This window comes from Ischnura elegans, chromosome 4, assembly GCF_921293095.1.
Source record: "Ischnura elegans chromosome 4, ioIscEleg1.1, whole genome shotgun sequence".
Lineage (NCBI taxonomy): Eukaryota > Metazoa > Arthropoda > Insecta > Odonata > Coenagrionidae > Ischnura > Ischnura elegans.
The window spans coordinates 53,190,626-53,213,849 of NC_060249.1; the positions used below are offsets into that span (position 1 = coordinate 53,190,626).

General features: G+C 36.4%; 2 protein-coding genes across 2 annotated transcripts; both read left to right on the forward strand.

Annotated features, from left to right (window-relative positions):
* Positions 1–1,412: 1,412 nt before the first annotated feature.
* On the forward strand, positions 1,413–7,359 carry LOC124157479 (protein lethal(2)denticleless). The gene is made up of 7 exons (XM_046532215.1): positions 1,413–1,560; positions 1,650–1,865; positions 2,016–2,204; positions 3,212–3,328; positions 3,411–3,537; positions 3,985–4,393; positions 6,111–7,359. Exons 1-7 carry the CDS (start codon positions 1,515–1,517, stop codon positions 6,930–6,932), a joined length of 1,926 nt encoding a protein of 641 aa, XP_046388171.1. The 5' UTR covers positions 1,413–1,514; the 3' UTR covers positions 6,933–7,359.
* Positions 7,360–8,142: 783 nt separating this feature from the next.
* Positions 8,143–18,235, forward strand: LOC124157480 (T-complex protein 1 subunit delta). Its single transcript, XM_046532216.1, has 13 exons — positions 8,143–8,383; positions 9,128–9,270; positions 9,455–9,706; positions 11,706–11,801; positions 11,878–12,039; positions 12,903–13,042; positions 13,168–13,264; positions 13,366–13,473; positions 14,006–14,136; positions 14,577–14,675; positions 14,764–14,899; positions 15,831–15,944; positions 18,025–18,235. Exons 1-13 carry the CDS (start codon positions 8,275–8,277, stop codon positions 18,040–18,042), a joined length of 1,605 nt encoding a protein of 534 aa, XP_046388172.1. The 5' UTR covers positions 8,143–8,274; the 3' UTR covers positions 18,043–18,235.
* Positions 18,236–23,224: the final 4,989 nt, after the last annotated feature.

Sequence of the window (23,224 nt, forward strand, 5' to 3'; positions counted from 1 at the left end):
AGCCCTTTCCTACTGATCCCATCAGTTCGGGGTTCTCATCCCAGGTAAAGCCTTATTATGACAAACCAAATAAAAATGTTCAGTGTGGAATTAGCCAAGGCAAGGAAACTGGCCACCCTTCCTTGAATGTGTGAATTCACAAGTGGCTAACTCCAGTATGAGTTCTGCTCTTACCTATCCAAACTAACCAACGGGTTAAATCATTGAGTGAGCAAAGCATTAAGTTTGCCATTTTCGGAGGCTTTCAACAAAGTCAGATCTGCAACTGTGATTTAGTGACCTGATTCAAATATATGCTTCGTAAACATGGATCGACTAAATCTTCAGTTTTTATAGTGCACCATTAATGGCGCACTATAAAATGGTGCCAATTAGCTTATACCAGATCTCTTCCCTATTGATTTTACAAATGAATACCGATATTCTGCCATTTTTCATTTATAAGCTCACCTTAAAGATTAAAAAAAAACATTTCATTATGATTTTAATGGAGACAGTGTTAGAGACTGGAGAAAATAGTAATTAGATGATATGAAAGGGCAATGGCATAGCGAACAATCTTAGAATTTGAGTGATTTGAAGTTGGAAATGTAAATGTCTCCTGTGATCAACACAGGTACACCTTCAACCCATAGTTTAATGGAAATGTTCATGTTGAAAATTGAGAGGCGAGGTCTGCACCTCCCCGAAATATAAAAACACAATTTCTTTCCTTCACAAAAGAAAACAAAATATTGAAAATCATGAATTTACAAAAGATTTCTTACACCAATGAAGTTTTCTAGATTATGAAAAGTGTAAAAATTAGTTTAAACCCCTCTACTTAGTTGTTACTGTTCTCCAAAAATTTTCAATCCCGGTTTTGGACCCTCCCCTCCTCTCGAACGAAATTCCTGGCTACCCCACTGATTATTATCTCCACTGACACCAAGTCGTGAATATATTAAGAAATAAAATACTGACTAACTTATTTTGAATCGTTATTTCTTATACATTTCAAAACAATCATATTCTAAAAATTAGTTGACTTTTCCCCATGCTTTTCTTTTTTTCCAATTGGTCTTTAAAAGCTATCAGCAGCATTGTCCTCCACCCTCGCCTTATTAGATTAGGGTTGCTATCTCTATCTCTAACTGCCCATTTTCAGAACTATGAACCACAGCCATAGGAGCAACGATACGACTGAAAACTCTCCTGCAAAATAGACTCGCTCGGATAAGAGAACATTTATTCTAATCGAAAAATAGAGCCAGCTTCCGATTTGCAAAGTTCATCCACCGTTTCCGTGCGTGTAAAATATGCCTTTCGGTGAGTAGCGCCGCGGTGCTAAAATTTGATACTACAGTTTGCTTTCCACAGTACGTTCTTCATCTACGTCTGCGTATAAACTCTATGGTCTGCGTCACCGCAAAACAAAAAGTAGTAGAAAACATTTCCCGCGGAAAATGTTTCAGTGAGATAGAATGTTTGGCATTTTGTTACTATGTCGGTTAATTTAAGATAACTACAGAAAAATGGAGGAATTGATACATTTTCGTGAAAGAGAACTTGGGAGAGGCCGTAAGTTAGGTTTATTTATTCATGAAATCCCTGATTATACCTTGTAATTCTCGGAATAGGTCTTATGCTGTTGTTATACGTGTTTACAGGTCACTCTATTCCCAAGAATTCTCTCATTAAACGCATGGGATTATTGAATAGTGATCACAGCACTGGATTAGCTAATAACCCAGATGGATTATCACCAGTGTATTGCTCTAAATATTGCACAAAACACAATCAAGAACACCTACTGGCTCTAGCTAATGAGGATGGTTTCTTAGCGCTGCACGATACGAACTCGTTCCGTCAGTCTCCTCTCACAGGTAGTTATTTAATCACCTCAAAATTAATTATTCCTTTTTTTTATACAGTTTGCTTTGGGAGTCTAATTAATTTCAAAATTAATGCATAGTATGCGTAGTTGATGGGGACTAAATCCTCCTTTGCATTGATTTTATACTTTTTTCTTCCAGTAAAACAAATACACTTTAACGCTGTATTTGATGTAGCTTGGATGGAAAATGATACAAAGCTTGTAACTGCATCGGGAGACCAATCTGCTGTCCTATGGGATTTGAAAGACTCTCAGATTAGCAAAGTTGCCCTATTTGTTGGACATTCTGCGAGTGTGAAAACTGCTGCTTTCCGCCCAAACCAGAATGGTATGTTTCCTGGATTTAAATCACATTGGTACTTGATACTACATCTGATCTATAACTGTATTTGAGAGTAGAGAGGTATTCAATGATAATTGTTTTAGGTTCTAGTTTTTGGTCTCTTGTACACGTAAGTCCATTTGATTGAAATAATATATGTATAGCTGTTCTGTCGTCATGATGCCGTGACATTTCTGTATATCAACTTACTTGTACATATTCAAAACATGCACGAAAATGTGAGGTATAATCCCGCTTGAATTTATTGATGTTTGCCACGAAGAAGAGTTGATGTGGGTTGTGGAATAACAGGGAAGTGGGTTAAATTGTTTGGGTTGAACATAAGGGTTTCAGTCGGGGAAGTACTTGTGATGTTGCAATTGAAGAAATGGGAATGAATGAGTTAGGATCACATTAGAGAGTTTGATTTGTCAAAGTCTAGTCACACGAGGGAGGGAGTCACATAATTCAACCATTAATGAAAGGTAACTCTAGGAGAAGAGGGATATGATGATTTCAAGAGTTTCTTATGCGTCTGGTCAATATTCTCTGTCGGGTATTTTTAAAAGTTGAACATTGAAAATTACAGTTTTGCCCTATTATGTTGAGAATTATTCTTTTAACTTTTAAGTCATTCTTCTAAATGAATTTTGAATTACCTCTCCTCTTGATTGACAATCTTTCATGTCACAGTAAAAAATATCCACATTACTTTTCCCTTTGATAACCCTTGGTATTTTTGTAAGAAGGAAGTACTTTACTTATGGTAGGAGGGGAATAAATTGCACCCTCAGTTTGTTGATTAAGCTCAGACAAAGGCAATCTGCTCTAATGTTTGAGGTTTTCATTGATAGTATATCCTCTTATTTTGAAGATTTTACTGTAAATATTATTCGTGAAATTATAGGTTTTGAAACCAAAATCCACCTTGATGACATGATAATATGCTGTTTGGTATCAAATGCAGGTGATGAATGTAATTCTAATAGTTTGGTATATCTATTACTTTGCAGACATTTTCGCAACTGGTGCACGAGATGGTAAAATAATAATATGGGATGTTAGGATAAATCATAGCACAGTCGTTAAAAAACCAGACAACTACATTGAGAATGCACATGGAATCACAAGTATGTATTTTGATGGAATTTCAAGATACATTAATCAAGGAACATCTTATGCCAGTTCTAATATCCTTTGAAACTTATTTAGGTCCTCAAGATAACTTACCCTCATCACGGAAGAAAAATTGCAAGAAGACTAGTATGCCCCCAAATTCAATAATCAGCATGACTTTTCAGGATGAGAACACCTTAATTACATGTGGTGCTGTGGATGGGTATGTATATTACAAGGATTTATCAAATAATATTGTCTCGTATTACCATATTCCTCCGAATATAGTCCCCCCCCCTAATTTTGAGGTTTCAGTTTTGGGAAATTAAAAAAAAATGCATTTGAATACAGTCCCCCCTTTATTTTTACCATGGGCATTTTTTGAAAAAAAAAGTGGGGAATATATACAGATACATATATATGTACAATAATTATATTTCTTGAACAGTTAAAATGCTACATCTGTGGAAATAAAAACTTGATGCTGCTGATGTAAAAACTGTTTTAATCTATTTGTTTTCTGTTGTGTAGTGGATGATCTCTCCACATCTCTTTCCTCAAATATCCTTAGACTTAAATTAGTCAAATATAACTGCTTGATAATTTCTCATTTGGTGTCCTATTTTTTTGCATGAAATGCTGTAAATACTCATTTAAAATTATTTTATAGGATAATCAAGGCTTGGGATTTGAGAAAAAATTACTCCATTTATAAGAGAATGCCTCAGCCGAAATGTCGTCTTCCTGAGAAAGGGCTAGGGTCAATGAATGGTTTCACTAGTCTCATAATGGATCCCAGTCGGACAAGGTTGTTTGCTAACTGCCTTGATAGCAACATCTATGCCTTCAACGCTACAACATTTGACTCAGTGCCTGTAGGAGTTTACTGTGGTCACAGCAATCACTCATTTTATGTTAAGTGCTGCATGAGCCCTGATGGAACCCATTTATTGAGTGGATCCAGTGACAATATGGCATATATATGGAGTGTGAGTGGCAGTCATCGTCCTGTGGCAATGGCTGAGTGCCACTTGGGAGAAGTCACCAGTGTTGCCTGGCGCAACAGGGATGAACCTCAGGTGATTAACCTCATTTGGCTTTGAAGGATGCAGGGTATAAACCTCGTCTGCTAATCCTTAGGTCGTGGGTTCAATGCCCTGCTGAGTAGTTTTTAATCTTTTGCGAGTAAAATTCTGCTGGTCCCTGGAAAAACTAAATACATAGGCTATGCCTCGTAGGATACAGGGCCAAATGGGCCAGGGAAAAATTAGTTAGTTCCTAGATAGATAAATTAATTTTAACATAGATGGCTTGAACTAAGATTTTGAACTTGTACAGGTCTACTTCTAAATTCGCTCATGATGTATGTACTTAAAGTGCTTTAGCTCCTCCATAATTGAGCTTCGAAGCATTTGAGGTGAAGGTAGAATTCTGGGTTAATTGAATCTACATTGAATAATTCAATATTATCTTAAGTCAACAATCCAAAGATTGATTTGCCTCAGCTCTTCACGCTACTATCTGCTAAGCATTTCATATTGAGTAATTTCTTCTTGTTCATGTCCTTAATGACCTGTCGTATGTAATTCATTCGGGGCTATCCTTTGCCTTTCTTCCCATCCACTTGTCCTTTAATGATTGACATCATCAGGCAATCATACTTCATGATGTGGCTGATTAAGTTGTCCTGCCTACTTCTTAGGGTTTTAAGACAACTCCTCTTTCCCCCCCGCTCTTTTTAGCACTTCTCATTACTTGCTCGTACAAATCATTTTTTCCTTCATTATTCTTTGGTTGCACCGCATTTTGAATGCTTCCACAATTGAATTTTGAGCTTCTGTCAACATATATATACCACACTCATAAAGTAAAGGGGTTGGTTTTATGGGGTATGCATTTTATGTTAAGTGCTTTTGCAAAGGGTACACCCAAGATAATGTTTGCCAACATTTTTTGGGGGGTTGTCAACCCCTAGAATTCCATTTGATGCAGAGGATGACAGCTAATGTCTGAGGAGTCTTGTTGACTCTGAAAGACCCAGGAGTACTTTATTTCTTGGTCTCATTGAGTTTAAAAATCTTGGCATTAATCTACTAGATGGAGTAACTAAGTCTTCTCACTGAGCCATTCCAATTGACATGAATGCTGCAAGTGCTCCAAAGTAGAGGCTCCACTGCATTCTTTAAGGGTAAAATTGGTGATTCAGAGCACTTGAGAGGTGATGTATTCCAGAAAGTGCTATTTGAGGAAATATTTCGCCACCCTATTTTTTACTATCCTCGTTAATGCAAAGACTTGAATTAGTGTAGTACCATATGCATGCTGCCTTGTGTAACTAGTTTTCAGCATTCCTTTAAAACCACAACCTACTGGAGAGGAGTACACCTTGTTGAATATTTTAAGCTTTCAATGTGTTGTTAGGGTGTCCTGGTTTGAATGGAGAACAAAAATATGATTTTTGGATTAAATTTCGGTTTTCACCCAAATTTTTGCTGTTGGTGTGTTTTTCTTAATTTTTCATCTGTTTATTAGTGATGGTGATTTTAAAGTGCATATTCAAAATAGTGTAGTCTGAGTTCAGAGCCTATCTCAACTTTTGATAAAAAAATTCATTAGCTAAGTATGGTATGTATTTATGTAAAAACTCCTACTAAATACTTGTTTCATTAGTACATAGTGAAAAACTTCAGTTTACACTAAGTTGCAAATCATCAACTAGGTGAGAGTAAATTTCAAAAACAGATTATTTCTCAAGCCTGAAATTAGGTAACTTATAGTTTCTCCTGTCCATTTCAGTTTGTGACTTGCTCCGATGATATGACCTATGGTCTGTGGCGCATTGTGAGTGATGCACCGGAGGAAGAAATCAGGAGCAAAGTCATCTGGGTGGGGGATGAAGAGCAACCTGTCCCTAAGCCTGATCTCAGGATGTGTCCTTGGAAATCAACTTGTGCCTCAGAAAGAGAAGCAAGTGTGGACCAGTGCATATCCCCTTCCACTCCGAGAACCATTCGTAAATGGGTTCAAGTGCAGGAAAGGACACCAAGAACCCCTAACAGCGATAGTAGCATCACTTCACCCCTCACTCCAAAAGAGGGTAAGGGTCTCAGAAGGGGTAATGGCTGTGGGAGCTTGAAGAAGGGCTCGAAGAGGAAGCTTGAGGAGTTCATGGCAGTGGGTGATCAACCAAAAGATGAAGAAACTGGGAAAGTTGAGGCAGTGGGTGGGGAAAGCAGTGCCAAGTCTTCTATCCATGTGCCCTCTATCCTACCAGTCACTCCTAAAGACTGCCTCAAAGTCATGAACCCTTCGGCGTCCTCTCCCTTATCCCTACCATCTCCAACTCAAGGACTTCCCAACTTTGTTCTAGATGGTATATCCCCCCACAGGCACAACTGTTGCTCATCGGCTGGGAGACACAAGGAGAATGTTGACTGGTTGACCAAGTTAGGTCAAGAGAGGAGGGTCAAAGTGGCCAAAACTGAACCCAGTGAAAGTGTTGAGACCAAAAAAGAGCATAGACGACAAGTGAATTTCGAAGGTCGGACCAAGCTGTGTTCATCTGAGAATGTCCTGAGGTTCTTTCATTCCTCTGCTTGTGATAAGGTGTCTGAGTGAATTTTGAGATAGTTGTGGATGTAAGGCTGAATGTACAGTTTCTCAAGATATTTCCTTGTGTGGTTCAGCCTTATTCTGACAAACTTGCGGAGATGGTTCTAAGTGGCCTAGTCATGTAGAAGACTAAATGTGATAATTTTTAATGGTGGAACTCTTTTCTAAGTATCATGAATCTAATTTTTTCTCCACCGCACATTAGTACAGTTTGATACCTGTTGTATATAATATTCTTAATATTTATATTGATCTCTACTTTTATGAAGAGTTAAACCAAACTGAAGCAGATAATTCTGTGAATTGTATCCCTACTCTCCATTTGCAATTTTGCACTAAATGGATAATACCCCAAGTAATTTTGCCTTTAAGTGTGTATATTTTACCATTTTACCTATGTAAGTATTAAATTTGACTTTAAAAGACTGCTAAATTCGTATTTTTTTATTAGATTACATTTTTGACATGGCTGACTAGCTACAGGATTTACTGTTTTTTTCAATTGTGTGCGTAAGACAATGTTATGTAATTTATTGAATACGAAATGAATGATATTAAAGTTGATAAAATTTCGAGTATTATTTGTTTATAAAAATTTATAAGAGGTATGTTGGGAGAATAAGTAAAATGGCGATTAACTTTGGGCGAAAGAATTAATGCTCGACATTTCTGGCAATTAGTAGGCAGGAGAAGGATAGCAGACGTATTATGAATCAAAACTTTACTACATAGGTGGACTCTTGCTATGCCAAAACTGCACAAGTAGAACAAAGCACTTATGAAGACTTCAAATTTAACCTTATCGCAGGGTATCTACCGACTCGTTCGGTTCGATAATAGTAATAGAGGAAATCGCCAATCTATATACCCATAGAAGTACGTAATTACCTTAGAAAAGAGCAGAAGCAAGTAGTACGGGTAGTAGTATTCTCATCAAAACAATCCATCGCCGACGCAGAACTCGGGAATGTATTGCTCCCCGCAGTGGGTTGATGGGCCCTTCGAGGTAGGCACAAGTATATATTCTTTTTATTGCATGGTTTAATATGATGTTTTTCCCGTGCAAATTATCCAATTCAGTAGTTAAACCTGCGAGTGATATTGTATAGAAACCATGCAAGATGCAAATATCCTAACATTTTCGCTGATGTTTACATGCGCGCAGCTTGCGCACGAAAGTTCTGGAAAATATCGTTCGTGAAAAGTTATGTGAAATGCGATTCTCCGCCCGCACTGTGGTCGATCGTGTGATACCCGTGTGAAGATCTCCTGACAAATTTTTTAATCATCCGTGTATCATTGAACATCCTCACCATCAGAAGTAATATTGTATTAAAATTTTTCAAAAATGGCTCCTCATATCATGACCGGAGACAGCAAGAAAACTCAAAGTGGAGCGTACCGGGATAAATCGAAACCGGCTGACATTAGGAGCAGCAACATTACTGCTGCAAAAGGTAAAATTATGAAATATAATGTTCTAATTTGATACTGTAACTACTCAAAGAGTAATTTCACCGCGCTGAATTTATTGAGCCACTGCCAGTCACTAATTTTGAGAAACGTATTCAAATGAAAGTGAGCTTTTGGTTTCTCTTACGCTTACTGGCGTGAGCAGGTACATGGTGATAGGCCTAAAAATTTTCACTATAGCCTGCCCTCATGTACTCTCGACCGTTGTATTAATTAGCCATTATTAAAGATGCATACCTTCAGTCTCGGTGGGTGCTTCAGTTCATCATTCAAGTTCGTATGGCACTTTCTGGATGTAGTTATACCTTGTTTAATTCTGGGCTCTATTCCTCGCGGAGTGACTTCTCGGAGTCCGATGTATTTGGCGATATTTTGCTTAGTATTTGATCGAGAATTGACAAAGAAGAGAATGGATGAATGACAGTTGTGGGAGGGTGGAACTCTCCTTAATCCAAACGCTAGGATCACGATTTTCTCGAGTGACTTGACGCTGTGCTTGATTATCCTTTACCATGTTTGCACTCTTAATTTACCACATTTAGTCCAGTGTTTTGAATCCTAAGTATTTCCCCAGGTTAGTTATCGTTGCATTCCAACATTTCTCAATAATTCGTGGCCGTGCGAGTTAAGTTGGGTGGTGTCGGCAGTGTTGGTGTCATAATAGGAAGTAGATGTTCTGTTTAGCGTGTCTGTAATATTGTTTATATCTGAGGATTTTTATGTTATAGCTGTGGCGGATGCTATCCGAACAAGTCTTGGACCAAGAGGGATGGATAAAATGATACAGGCTGCCAATGGGGAAGTAACGATAACAAATGATGGCGCTACCATTTTAAAGCAAATGAATTTGGTTCATCCTGCTGCGAAGATGGTAATACACTTCAGTCATTTGATTTTAGGGTTAAGTCAAGTTTAACAGTTTCAATTATTTGTGCTACACATTCATGTTATTAGTCGTTTTTTTAAATGACAGTGTAGTTCGTACCTGTCATTGATCATTCTGATCATGTCGTGACATAGTTAGTATTAATATATTTTCTTTTGTGTGATTATAGTTGGTGGAGCTCTCAAAAGCTCAAGATATCGAAGCCGGTGATGGCACAACTAGTGTAGTCATTGTTGCTGGAAGCTTGTTGGAAGCGGCAGAGAAACTTCTTATGCGTGGAATTCATCCTACTAATATTTCAGATGCTTTTCAAAGGGCAGCACTGAAGTCTGTAGAGATATTAAAATCAATGGCCAAGCCAGTAGATTTGTCAGATAAGGAAAGTTTGATTAAGAGCGCATCTACAGCCTTGAATTCAAAGGTGAGTTTTCTTCTTTTTGCATATACTTTTCTAAGGGCTGTTGTGTTGATTTTTTGCATGTTTGCTTTATTTTAGCCTTTTGTTTCCCTGCATTAATCCAATAAGCCAGGGTCTCTTAAAGCATATTCCGATATGTTGTCCATTGAAATGAATTTATATTTCAAAGGAATTTTTTTTATAGTGTGTAGGAAATAAACCTTTAAATGTACTTGGAAAGTCTTTCCTATTGATCTTTATGTGAAGGAAGTAAGGTTTGCTTTTCATTTAATTTACTTATGTACCTAAAATTGAGTATTTTTATCACATTAAGTAACCTTGACATGCAATTAATGCGACCACACATTCAATACTATGAACTATCCTACCTCTTTGGCATTTTGCATTAAAATACCAAAAAGGTGTATAGTTTGCTAAGGGTATTGAAATTAAGCATTTTGGGTTGAAAATTGAATTTGCACCTTTTTCTTTGTCATTATTTTCTTTTATCGGTTGCTAATAGGGTAGTTTCCTTCATCAAAGAAAACTAAGGGCATTGATTGCGATTCGTTACCCACCATTAGTGTATTCATAATATACAAATTATTTGGTTCTACAAATCCCAGTTTAGACGAATAGCAATGGTCAATTTTAACCGCATTTGAAAAAGGCCAGATTGGTGCCTATGCGATGCCATTCCACGTGTCGTCACAGGGGCCTAGTTTCTATGCGAGTGGATACGAATTTTACATCGTCTAAGATTACCAATGCATGCATGAGGCACAGAGCTCAGGGAAGCATCTCTTAATAATCACCTATTAAAACTGTCTTTGGTCGGAAAGTTTTCTTCGTTTGATAAGGTATTAATAATCCTTATTTAAGCCAAGCACTACCAGCTAGCAGGGTACTCTGCTACCAGCTAGCAGCCTGCATCGCAGCAGCAGCGGCGCACATATTCACACCCCAAGGTCAACTCACACAACGGCAGCGGTAACTAGAATTACGTCACACGGGGTTTTCCCAGCATTCATACTTAGCTGTCCCATTTTCACGCACGTGAAAATTTTCACTTTTCGTTTAATTGCGAAAAATAGATATCGTCATTTAAAAATCTAAAAGCGTGAAATGTGTAATTTCACGCTTTTAGATTTCTCTCACTCCAGGAGTAATAATCTTTTGATTTAGGCTATAATAAAATAATAGGAAACCACCCTATTTTAGATGAACATGTCATCAATGCATCTGAAGAGGCACATTGGGTACAATGGAGAGGTAGAAAGATCAACTTTCAGTTTATTTTTATACATCCGCTATCTCTTGGTGTGCCAAAAATTTTTCTTTTCGTTCTTGTGAGTTAGGATCAGGATGCATAAATCTTTCCAGCACAATGAAACTTAAGTATTATTAAAGATGCCTCTGTTGTGGATGTTGAAGTGAATGTGCCAGAATACATTAATTAGTAGCTTGGTTTCCTTGCTGTAAACACAATATCCATTTGTACTGTGGTCTTTGTGCTCTGTTGGGATATCAAGGAATGATGTTCATTTGTTGTCCTTTATATATTTTCATCCCGAGAGGCCTGATATTCCATGGAGATAAATATTTAATTTCAAGGAAAACTATGTATTGCTCTCAAGAGAAAAAAAATCAGTGATATTCAAAGCCAAATTATCAAGAAATGTATTGTGATGATCCATGTGTATTTAATGTTGAAGTCATAATGTTAAAATCAAGTTGAATTCCCAAGGCTGTGGTTTGATCTAGAGATGACGCGAGAGTTTTCAGATACATAACCTATTGAAATTATATCCTGGAACACATTAATTTATTTAAGAAACATTACAATAATTGTGCAGCTTAAAAGAGTTATCGTATTGTTTCTTAAATAAATTAATAAATGTGTTCAAGAATATTAATTTCAAATTTTAGACTGTTAGTCTTTATTGCTGTAGCTATTACTTAAGTAAGGCCTATTTTATTTGTCATTTTTCGCTTTTAAAATATATTTTTAATTATCTTCTAGGTCGTCTCTCAACAATCCAGTATTTTAGCTCCTTTGGCTGTGGAAGCAGTTACCAAAGTGGTGGATCCCAGTAAAGACAGCAATGTAGATTTAAAGGTAATGCAGTTAAATATTACACCGTTTTGATTTGAACAATATAAGTATGGATTTTAATTAAAATATTGTTTTACAGGACATCAAAATCATCAAAAAGTTAGGTGGTACTATTGAAGACACAGAATTAATAGATGGGCTCGTATTTACCCAGAAGCCAGCAGGAACTAATTACCCAAGGAGGGTTGAGAAGGCAAAGATAGGCCTCATTCAGTTTTGCATTTCCCCTCCCAAGACTGATGTAAGTAACCAATCTATTTACTGTCAATTAGTTGTGCCATTGAAGTGTGTATATTTAAATATAAGAGGCTTGAATGATTTATTGCTAAATGTATTTCATGGTGATATTTCATAGTTTGTTAGCTATTGAAGCAGAAAACTTTACACTTAAGTCCCGGTATAGGTTATTCAGTACCTTAGATGTGTAAATACTTAAATTAGAGGTACAACAATGGGATGTTACTGTGAGGTAAATTAAATGAGAGTTGTGTTGTACTGAAAAATTATCCTAATCAATTGCAATGACTTACAGTAAATTAAGATGAATCACTTTGAATTGTTTATGACAATTTTGTTTGGTTCTCTTTATCTGTATATGTCCTATGAATATTTTTTATTGTTCATCAATCCATTTTTTGAACTCCATTGGATTTTGTTACATGCTTCTCGAAATTTTTACCAGTAGTCATAAATAGTGGAACTGGCAGATTTTTGCAGCTTGTTGCAGCATGTTAGGCATTCACTTTTTATGACCACCCACTTCAATCAATAATAAAATAGCATTGTTATGGGCATATTCTGAATGGATTTTTGCAAAAAAAATCTTTATTCCCTCATTTGTTTTGTCTATTGAGGTCAGTAATTTGGAAGTGCATAGGATGAGAAAGAAGTACCAAATCATGGAGTAGGAAGCACTGAGCACCCATTTGTTATCCATCCTATCGTTGTATAAAATTTATGTTGGACTTACAGGGTATTCCTTTATAGATGTTTTTCGATTCGATAACATTCAGTCAGTTGGTAAATTATTACAGTAACTATCATAACTTTCCTTTTGACCAAGTTAGTGCAATGATTTTTCGCTCACTGTCTTCAACTTTCCAGATGGACCATAATGTTATAGTTTCTGATTATGCTGCGATGGACCGTGTGCTGAAGGAAGAGCGAGCTTACATCTTAAATATAGTCAAGCAAATTAAAAAGAGTGGATGCAATGTACTTCTGGTGCAGAAGTCTATCTTGAGGTAAATTTTATCATTACTCAAAATTACTAGGTTAGAGAAATTTCTGTATAAAATGAGCTTCAAAGTAACTTTTTGAGTTCTCGTTTATGAGAAAACGTTGTAATAATTTAAAATTTCTCCTGTAGGGATGCTGTCAGTGATTTGGCCCTGCACTTCCTAGATAAAATCAAAGTTATGGTTGTGAAAGATATTGAGAGGGAGGACATTGAGTTTGTCTGCAAGGTCGGTACAGTTGCAGTGATAATTGATTACCTCTTATACCATCCCAAGTCAGCTATAAGCAATGGAAATTTTTATCGTGTGTGATTGTTTCTTTATTGTAGACTTTAAGTTGCCGCCCAATTGCTAGCTTGGATCACTTTTTACCAGAATACTTTGGAAATGCAGAGCTTGTGGAGGAAGTTCAAACTGGAAATAGCAAATTTGTTAAGGTAATGCAGCCTTTGAATTGAATTCACTTATTTTCCTTAATTTTAGTATTACTGACAACCTTTGGTGCCTAACTTTTCCGATTATTAATTGGTGGTATGAATTGGGCACTCAATGCTTACATGTGTCCTACAATTTGTGAACAGACTGGTGGTACTAGTCTGTGCCATCAAATGGGGTACAAAGTCTTGCAGCTGAGTGATATTTTAGGGCTCAATTCATGCTGTCAAGCAAAATTATTCCCAGAATTTATGTTGACAATGACCTATGCACAGAATGTAAATCCTTCACTGTATTCACTTCTTGAAGAGGCTGGAACCCTTAAGATCACGGAAATCTATGATTTATATCTTTGATTTTGAAAGTTGTGTTCTGAATATGGCCTTCATTTTTATATTATTTTCATGGCCTTGTCACATATTTTGATTCCTATTTTACATAAATATTTTTTCAGTAGTTCAATTTGAAACAGATGTGATACACTGCTTGACATTGTCAACTTGTTGAGTTTCTATATTTTCATTTTATCTACAGGTTACAGGAATCCAAAACCAGGGACGCACCGTTACAGTGCTTGTGAGGGGAAGTAATAAGCTTGTTTTGGAAGAAGCTGACCGATCTCTTCATGATGCCCTGTGTGTTGTGCGATGCCTTGTGAAGCAGAGGTAATTTGACCCAGAATTTGTTGTCTACCACCCTAGAGCCTTTCGTTAATTACATTTTTTTTTGTGAAAAATGAAAAAGAAAAAATGTTGTGAAGAAAGATCCGAGGCTTTCCCAGCATATGATGAAGTAGAAGTTGTTTTGGGTTTCCCACCGGGTGAGACTCTCCATCTCTGCCTATGTTTCGATGGCCGTGTCATCCATTGTCATCAAGCCCTGATGGCGATAGACGACATGGCCATCGAAACAATGGCAGAGAGAGAGCCTCATCTGATGGGAAAGCCCTGATGACGTCTTACCTTGAAACCATGGTCGTGTAAATGTGTGATAAATATTTCATGTGAAAGCACAAATTTTCTTCTTTTTCAGTTTTCACAATGAATTGCTTTCACAAAGTTATGCCTCAAACCATCAATTTTACATTTTTTTGTATTACTCACAGAGCATTGATTGCTGGAGGTGGTGCCCCTGAGACAGAACTGTGTCTTCAGCTGGCCCAGTATGCACAAACCGTTACTGGTGTTGATGCGTATTGTTTCCGGTGAGCTATGGGTTTTCTTTTGTCACATTATAATATTAGTCTTTAAGAAGTGCTCTTAATTTATATATTATTTTCTCTTTCATTTCAGTGCATTTGCTAATGCCCTTGAAGTTATTCCATCTACATTGGCTGAAAATGCTGGTCTCAATCCTATAGCAACAGTCACCGAGCTTCGCAATCGACATGCACAAGGTGAAATGACTGCTGGAATCAATGTACGAAAGGTAATGTATATCAAGCTTTTTTTGTGGTATATTCCTTCTAAATTTTTGTTGACAGGCTGTAGCTTCAATAGTTTACCACCTGTTTTTGGTTGTGATCCAGTCAGTATAAGCTCTGTAATCACATGAGTTGTAGGGATAGTGATAATTGTAGGGATAGTAATGATTTCTTCTTGTTTCTCTGTATTGCTTTCATATTTTATAACTTTACCACAGAGCCTTCTGCTTTATCAGTCATTAAGATGTTGGGAAAGCCATCAAAGTAAACATTGACTCCCTTTATGTAGCACAGCAGAAAATCTGAGAAGAATTCAGTGGGTTACTTGTCATTTTCATCGGTAGAATTGTCTGCTTGCCACCATTTTGATTCTGGGTATAACCTTGGTGAAGTTCTTGGATCACCACTCTACAAGCTTTTGATTTTTATTGAAAGGTAGTCAAATAGAAAGTTCTTGGTAAATTAAAATAGGAACTTTTAAGTGTGTATGGAAAATATTAATTACTATTGGCATATTCAAAACTGTTTTTCTTCTTGAATTTACACGAAAATCAAGTTATTACCACATATGTCTGAATATAGTCCCCCCTTTTTTTCTAAAAATGCCTGTGGTAAAATTGAAGGGGGGGACTATATTCAAATGCATTTTTTTTTTACTTTTCCCGAAACTGAAGCCTCAAAATTAGGGGGAGGGGGTACTATATTCAGAGGGGGAATATATTTGGAGAAATATGGTATTTATTGTTTTTTCATTTATGTCGCCTCGTTTTATGTCTCAAATTTCATGGATCTTACAGCATAATGTATCATTTTGATAACTGCAGACGTGTTTCATTTATTATTTTGTAGTTGATATGTAACATTGAAATTTTCACCTCTGAATCATTTACCAAAAATATGTGTTTGGTAAAGTAATGGCTTGATCTTTTTTTCCAGGGGGCCATTACAAATATTCTGGAAGAAAATGTTGTTCAGCCCCTTCTAGTGTCAGTTAGTGCTATTACCCTCGCCTCTGAAACTGTCAGGAGTATCTTGAAGATAGATGACATTGTAAGTACTTATTTTAATTAATAGGCTATTTCTTAATTTTCAGTGTCATCTTGATAAAAATTTATCGATTCTACATTAGTTATGTTCCATCAAGGTAATGCATCCATGAGTATGTTATGCATTTACCCATACAAGTACCCTGCTGGGCAAAGGCTGGGATACAAACTTAAAATTAGAACAGACTATTTATGGGCATGCATTTGCCCAATTTTGTGTGTTTTTCATGATGCAATTTTAATGATGAATGTGTTAATGCATGTATATCATGTGGCTAAATCATACCTGTAAATTCCTGGTGGAGACACTCCTTAACAGTGTGCTACAGTGGATTTTCAGATTTACTAATGAAAGCAAAATTCAGTTATAGTATTGATTTCATCTCAAGTATGAGCTGCAGAATTAATGTAAACTTAGAACAATTCATATCCCTTCATTAATGGGGTCATTCATTCAGATGTGGAAATTCAATTCATTAGAGGAAATATTGAAATCGGTAGATGGAAGGGAAAGATAAGGTACAGCCACAATGGAAAAAAATCTTCCCCCTTCAGCCATTCTCTTGAAAGACAGAAATAAGAAAATGCAAAAGTTGGCCTTTTCTTGAGCTGCTGATGTCATTGAGTCCAGGTTCGTTTATTGAAAAGCCTTTCATCGAGTGGAGGATTCAGTCTCAAGAGTGTAGATTGCAAGAAGCCATGCAATGCCCATGTACAAGATTGAGTAACAGTAGGGAAGACCTGACTTGATTGAAATGAGCCAGTGACATCATCAATTTATCTGCTAAATCTATGGGTTAAAGTCATCAATGTTATGCCGGAAATAGCTCAAGAAGTAGGTGAAGGATTGAAATATGGAATAATGTAGACCTTGCTATTTTTGAAACTATCACAGTTGACAATTTAAAAAAATTGGTGAACGAGACCATTCCTTTAAATGATACAGTTACGACATTGTGAGATGTGGTTGCTCTTCACATTTTTCCTCCTGTCAAGACTAGAAAACATGTGAATACAGGCGGTCCTCGACTTTCGTACACTCGACTTTCGTACAATTCGCACTTTCGTACGTTCAAAATTGACACCTTTTACTTGACTTTCATACGCTAAATTCGGACTTTCGGACGTTGGTCTGTAATTTTTTTAAAATTCCCGCGATGTTTATTGTGCATCCCAACATTCAATTGTTTCAAATGGCAGTATATGCGAACAATACGAACGTATATAATAAAGGGAATTGTTAGTAGTTGACTCTAATTTAGGTGATTTATTTGGGAGAGAAACTGCCTGCTATAGGCTCCTTTATCAAGAGAAGAAGAAAGCCTTCATTGAAGATATTTTTCAAAAGAAGTTGACTAGACATCATCAAATGGCTTTCAATAAAACTAGTAAGATCTTCTTTCTAATTGTGTTTTTTCGTTTGAGTGCTGTTTAATTCATGTACACCTTCAGCAACGATATTGCACGAAATATCACCCGAATTCCGTTTGTCTTTTGTCTTTTTTGAATAACATGCGAAATATACACGATCACGAATATGTCACCTGCCAAATGTCGAATTTTGGTGTAAAAATTAAAAGGTATCCAGAGTGCGGGTTCAACAACTACATTTTATTATGCTTCTTGATATGTCTTTTTATTTATAGTGGACGTAATAAGTGGAATGTCAAACTAAACGCCGAGAGGAAGTTTCACTCGATGGCCTACGGAGTTCTTGTTTTTTAAACTTTTATTTGCATTTTCTGCGTATTTTCGAAAGAAATTAGATGATTTGAGGAGTTTTATTAACATATTATTAAAATTAAGTCAATTGAAATGAATTCCGTGAAAAAAAAAGGTTTTAGTACATATTTTCCGCTCTTTGGGAACGTAACTCCTAATTAGTATGGAAGTCAATGGTTCGACTTTCGTACATTCGACTTTCGTACACGTTTTCGGGAACGCATTGTGTACGAAAGTCGGGGACCGCCTGTACCATTTTATTACTTCCCCAGAACAACGCTCATTTCATTGCAATTATTAAGCATTTGAACATTCTGGAAACTGGTGTATGTTTGTAAAAGGTTTTTTTTTGTTTTTTGCAGGTGAACACTGTCCAGTAGAGCTGGATGCAATATGCTGATTCTGTTCATTTTGCTTGAAGAAGTTTTCTCTCCTAATGTTTCCTTTGCCCAATGCCCAAGGAAAAAATACTATAACATATTTAACATTTTCTTTTACTATTTATAATATCTTACTGTAAGCTGCATTTAAACTTTTGCATTAAAACATGTTCTAGAAAATCATTTTATTAAACCCTTGTAATTCATTGATTAAAAGTAATTTGGCTTGAGCTAAATAGCACTTGCTGTGCATATACCAACTCACACAATTCATGGTTCATGTCCTTTAAGTTCTGAGCATACTTTGGATTGATTGGACACATTATTTTCATTGCTTTGTGTTTCTTTGTTTGAAAATGTGCTTGACTAAAAGCTGATTTATAATAAAAGAAAATAAAATTTTCATAAATTTTTGAAGCTTTAATAATTTTCTTTTACCACTATCTTATGTGCATAATTGATTCATAAGGATTGAAGGATAAAAAATATATCTATTATGATTTGAGGTATGCAAAGCTCTTGGTTTATTAATTTCAATTGGATAAACCACACGTGCTATTTAGATAGAGGGTAGGTAGGGATTGAGAATTGTATTTTGTAGGAGGTGACTGACTGCTGAGGCCATTTGCACCATGAGGGAGTGGGAGGGAGGGTGGAGAGGAGCCTGGCATCAGCATTAACCTGCTCTTAAAGAAAGGAGACCATGGCTTAACGTTACAACTGATGGACAGAGTATGGTGCTTGAAATGTTTTCAGTGCAACATTCAAGCAGGGATTGAAAATTCTCTGCCACAGCTGGGTTTTTCACCCCAGCCCACGGGGTGGGAAGCTAATACTCTAGCTACCACACCATCCTGATCCCTGATCAAATTTGGGAAAATGCAAGGAACAATGAAGAAGTTTTTGAACAGGTGTGTTTTAACACCATACCTTAACCAAGTCACTGTATGGTGTTTCACATGACTGCAAATGCTATTTAGTGACATTCGAAATGGCTTCCCATTACAATTCTCAATAAAGTGCTTGGCTTATGTGTGGTAATAGATAGGTAATTTCGCTAATCAGGGAGGTTTAAATACTCCCTAGGTGAGACCTGTTTTGACTTGCTAGCATCATTTTCAGCTGTAAAGGTATGCAGAAGGGGTTGGTTTTTTGAAGCTTCTTATTTTTAGATGCAGAGAATTTGACCTACACAATGCTTCGCTCAATGCCCTGAATCCATTGCAATGTCTCAGATACTTAATGTGTTTAACCACACCAGGGGTGGCATTTGAGGGTAATAACATTGTCTTCAGAACCCCCTTGCTTGATTTTAATCGAGTGAATGGCAATTTTTGTATGTTCCGAAAGTGAGAGCCTGAGCCACTGTGATTTTAACTTCTCTCTTTGGGCAGCTCAGATGGTAGATTGTGGGCAGCACTTCTACTCATGGAATGAATGTTTGATTATTTTATTTGCTTTGACCTTGATGAGCCTTAGTCATTTTTGGGGTGATCTCATCTCATGTCTTATTATTAGTCCATAGTTAGGAATCAAGGCCAGTGTACGTCTATTTAATAAAAATTCTTGAAATCAAATTAATTGTGTGTTTAAAAATTTTTTTCTCGTAAAAGATGCTGTGATGATAAAAAACTTAATTTTTTGAAACGCATTTTTAGGAAGTGTCTTGAGTGCAAAACTTCAAACTTCTTTTTGTTTCAATGTGTCAGGAAAATCTGAAATTGCACGATGATGGTATTTTATAGTAACACAATTATTTTCATCGCTATCATCCTCATCTTGGAAGTTGGTTCTTCATCTAGTCGTTCCAGGAATATCTTTTTCACCCTCACAGGGACAATAGGGTTGTTCAAGCCTATCAAAACGGTCTAAAAAAACGAATGTATATCACTTCTGATGTAATTTCATTTTGATTGGGATGAATGACAGATGCGTTGAAAAAGTAATGATGGAATTATTAGCAATCAAAATTCGAACAATTTTAAACGCCGCCAAAAACGGTCGGCCATCTTGAAATAGAGGTGATGACGACACAAGCCTGTACGGCTGGCCTGTACCCTCGATCGCTCGATGCCAAGCTGAGTACTCTGCATGCCGACTGGACATTTGCCAAGGTTATTCCTTATTTTGAAATGGCCTATGTTGTGCATGAAGCTTCCGGATGGATCAAGGCGACATGAAATCCATTCTTCAAGTTAGGCAGGCAATGTATGTAGCGTTGACAGGAATTGAAAGTTTTGTATTGCTGCATTTGCTAGGAAACTACGTGCAGTGAACTTTCATTGTGCTTCTAGTGCAAGTGAACACAATTTGTGCCCTTAATGTACCCCTAAGTGAATGATTGCATATAGACGATGAAGTAAAGAGTGAAGTGAGTTGTGAATGTAACTGCTTCGACGAAATTATTTATTTCTTCCATGCTAGTTCAATCAACCCTATACATTTCGATCTAAGGTATCTAACTATTGCCTAGGGGATATTTTTCATATTTGAGCTAGTTGTGCTTTAGGGATACATCGAACGCATATTAATTTTCAATCGTTTGTTCGCTTCTAAGTTCCGTTTGATTTTATTACCTATTCATTTTGAGCATTCACGAGTGTTTACATTTCACGAATTTCGTTGCGCTGTTGTTTGTTTTTGTTTTGGTCATATTTTGGTTACGGTAAGAGTACGGGTAAGAGTAATAGTGACATTCGAAGTTTTTTGATGTTACAATAACCGGTTTAGCTATTTGTTTCAGCCTATTCATTTCATTGTCCTCGAAATGTCAATGTGAAATAACGTAAACTGATTCTAAGTCGTTAGTGATGAGTGAGAAGTGAGGTGTGGAGAATCTTTCGAACTTCAAGGAGTGCAAATTCTTTTAGCGTGTGCATAGTGATTGGAAAACCGATTATCATGTTTTATTAGTGTTTTATTTTTATTGTGAGTCAAGTTTTTCATTTAATCAGTTGATTCGGAATATATTCGAATAATTCGTATCAAAAAGACAACTCGTGAAATGTGTACGTTGTAGTGCTATTTATGATATGATGAGCAATAAATATGTACAAGTAAGGGTAATTTTGCTTATTATTACTCTTATTAAAGGATAAATTTGGATTTTCTTTAAACACTGATCTGGCGGCAGACGCTGGAGATCTTGAAAAAAAGTGGAATAACCCTGCTGAGCCACTTAAACAACACTGCAGTAGGGCATCTACAGGCTTGTGACGTCACACATCAATTCAAGATGGAAGTAGGGCTTTTTGGCGTAACGTAAAATTTGTCACTGTTTAAAGCCTTCTCTAAACATGTACAATTAAGAAAATAGCATAATATTATTGTCATTGCTCCTTCTGAAGCACGATCTTTCGATTTCTTGAATAAAAAAAATATGGTGAACAACCCTATTCTATGGTAATAGTTTCATATTACCTAACATTTAGAAAAAGTTCAATTCCTCTGTAAATGCCGGTGAATAGTCAGTTTCCATTGTATTTTTCAGTGATTCGTGTATGGTTGATTACTTGAGGATAGGGCGAATTGAAAGAATTGAATCAATGTTTTCAAACTTGTATCATCAGTGGATGACAGTGATTTTCCAATGCTGATGAATGAGCATCTGCAGTAGAAGACTGAGATTTTCTCTTCCCTATCTAATTAATTTCTGTCAGACCATATTAATCCTTGAATGCAACCTGGCATTAAGGTTATAATGTGGTCTGATCCACTTTATCTCAAACATTCACTTGTATTAATTATTATTGTGTATTCATTCACTTAATAATGGTGGCCTCCAAAAAAGACTGGTTAAGTGTCACTGAATGCAGCAATGGATCCATTCAGCTGTACTGATTAAGTGAGTGCTCTGACTTAATGGTGCTATGCAGAGTGACAATTGCACTGAGCAGTTAGCATTTTAGTGAGCATAGAAACACTGAGCTCACTTCTGATCACCACGGAATTGAAGCGAGAAAACAAGTGAAAGTTGTGCTGTGCACTAGCTGTTGCATTTGAAACGTACTCACCGAGGAATCATGAGGTTATGATCAACTGATAACTAAGCAAAGTGCGGCTGAATGAATCAAGGCAGGGTGGCCTCGTGGGAAGGTTTCTTATCTAATGTGCAATGGATAATAAGTATGTGTGGCTTGCCTGCCAATAAATTAAGAATTCTAATGATGGGTTTATGTAAAATTGAATTTTTTAAACACCTACATTTTATTTCTATAACTGTTAAGTAAATTCTTGCAAGAATGAAATTTTATTATAGTAAAACTTGCTTATAACAAACTTCAGGGGATCATCATTCTATTTAGTTAAAAGCAGGATTTTGATATATACTTTATTAAAGGATTTTGCTCAATACATCATAAGACTGCCAGCTAATACTCTATGTATCGTCTTTATTTAAACCGCAGATCTGTGGCAAATAACCATTGTCCCACAGAGCGTATTCAAATGGCACTATACTATTTCATGCATGGTGAAGTATAGATTAATGTTAACTTTTGATCACCTATGTAAAATGAATATTGGCGATCATAAGATATCCTACCCTTCAGGGACGTAGAACTCACCTCGTTTTAGGTATGATGTCGTTACAAGTGTGATAGTAATAAGCAAGTTTTATAGTGTTTGTAAAGTGAATAGCATTGTGAATGGCTGAATTAGAAGTGGGTACCTTATTTCATCAACAGAAAATGCTGGCTATACGTAGAAATCATCTCATTTTGATGTCTATATTCAGTAGAATAGCGCATTTTGATTGCTATTGGTAGCTCCTGGATATGAGAAGCATCAAGCAAAGGAAAGCTAATATGCTTGATAGCCCGTGATTACCACAGTATATCAAAAGTATACAATTGAATTCGATATTATGCCATGGAGGAAGGATCATTTCTCCTTTTTTCATGATTACCCCTCCAAGATGAGGAACAAGTTCTTTTGTTGAAAAATTTTCACGACATTGAATAACCTTTTAACTGTCATTTTCATGATAAAAATACTGTCCTTTATAATGTTTGGCATGAAGCTTCGTCTAAAACCTTTTAGAGGGATTTCATCCGTAATGTTACCAACTCTCTAACTCGAGTTTACCAGAATTTAGTTTCCATTACCAACGCGAGTTCATAAATCGCGGTAATGAGTAAATATCGATATCTCCTACCGATAGAATCGATAGCAGTTATTCGAT

Bases quoted from the DNA above. Each gene is read 5' to 3' on its own strand.
- LOC124157479 (XM_046532215.1), top strand. From the start codon at position 1,515: ATGGAGGAATTGATACATTTTCGTGAAAGAGAACTTGGGAGAGGCC. The intron at 1,866-2,015 runs GTAGTTATTTAA...TTTTTCTTCCAG, and splicing joins CCGTCAGTCTCCTCTCACAG to TAAAACAAATACACTTTAAC. The intron at 3,329-3,410 runs GTATGTATTTTG...AAACTTATTTAG, and splicing joins GAATGCACATGGAATCACAA to GTCCTCAAGATAACTTACCC.
- LOC124157480 (XM_046532216.1), top strand. From the start codon at position 8,275: ATGGCTCCTCATATCATGACCGGAGACAGCAAGAAAACTCAAAGTGGA. The intron at 9,707-11,705 runs GTGAGTTTTCTT...ATTATCTTCTAG, and splicing joins CTACAGCCTTGAATTCAAAG to GTCGTCTCTCAACAATCCAG. The intron at 11,802-11,877 runs GTAATGCAGTTA...ATTGTTTTACAG, and splicing joins ACAGCAATGTAGATTTAAAG to GACATCAAAATCATCAAAAA.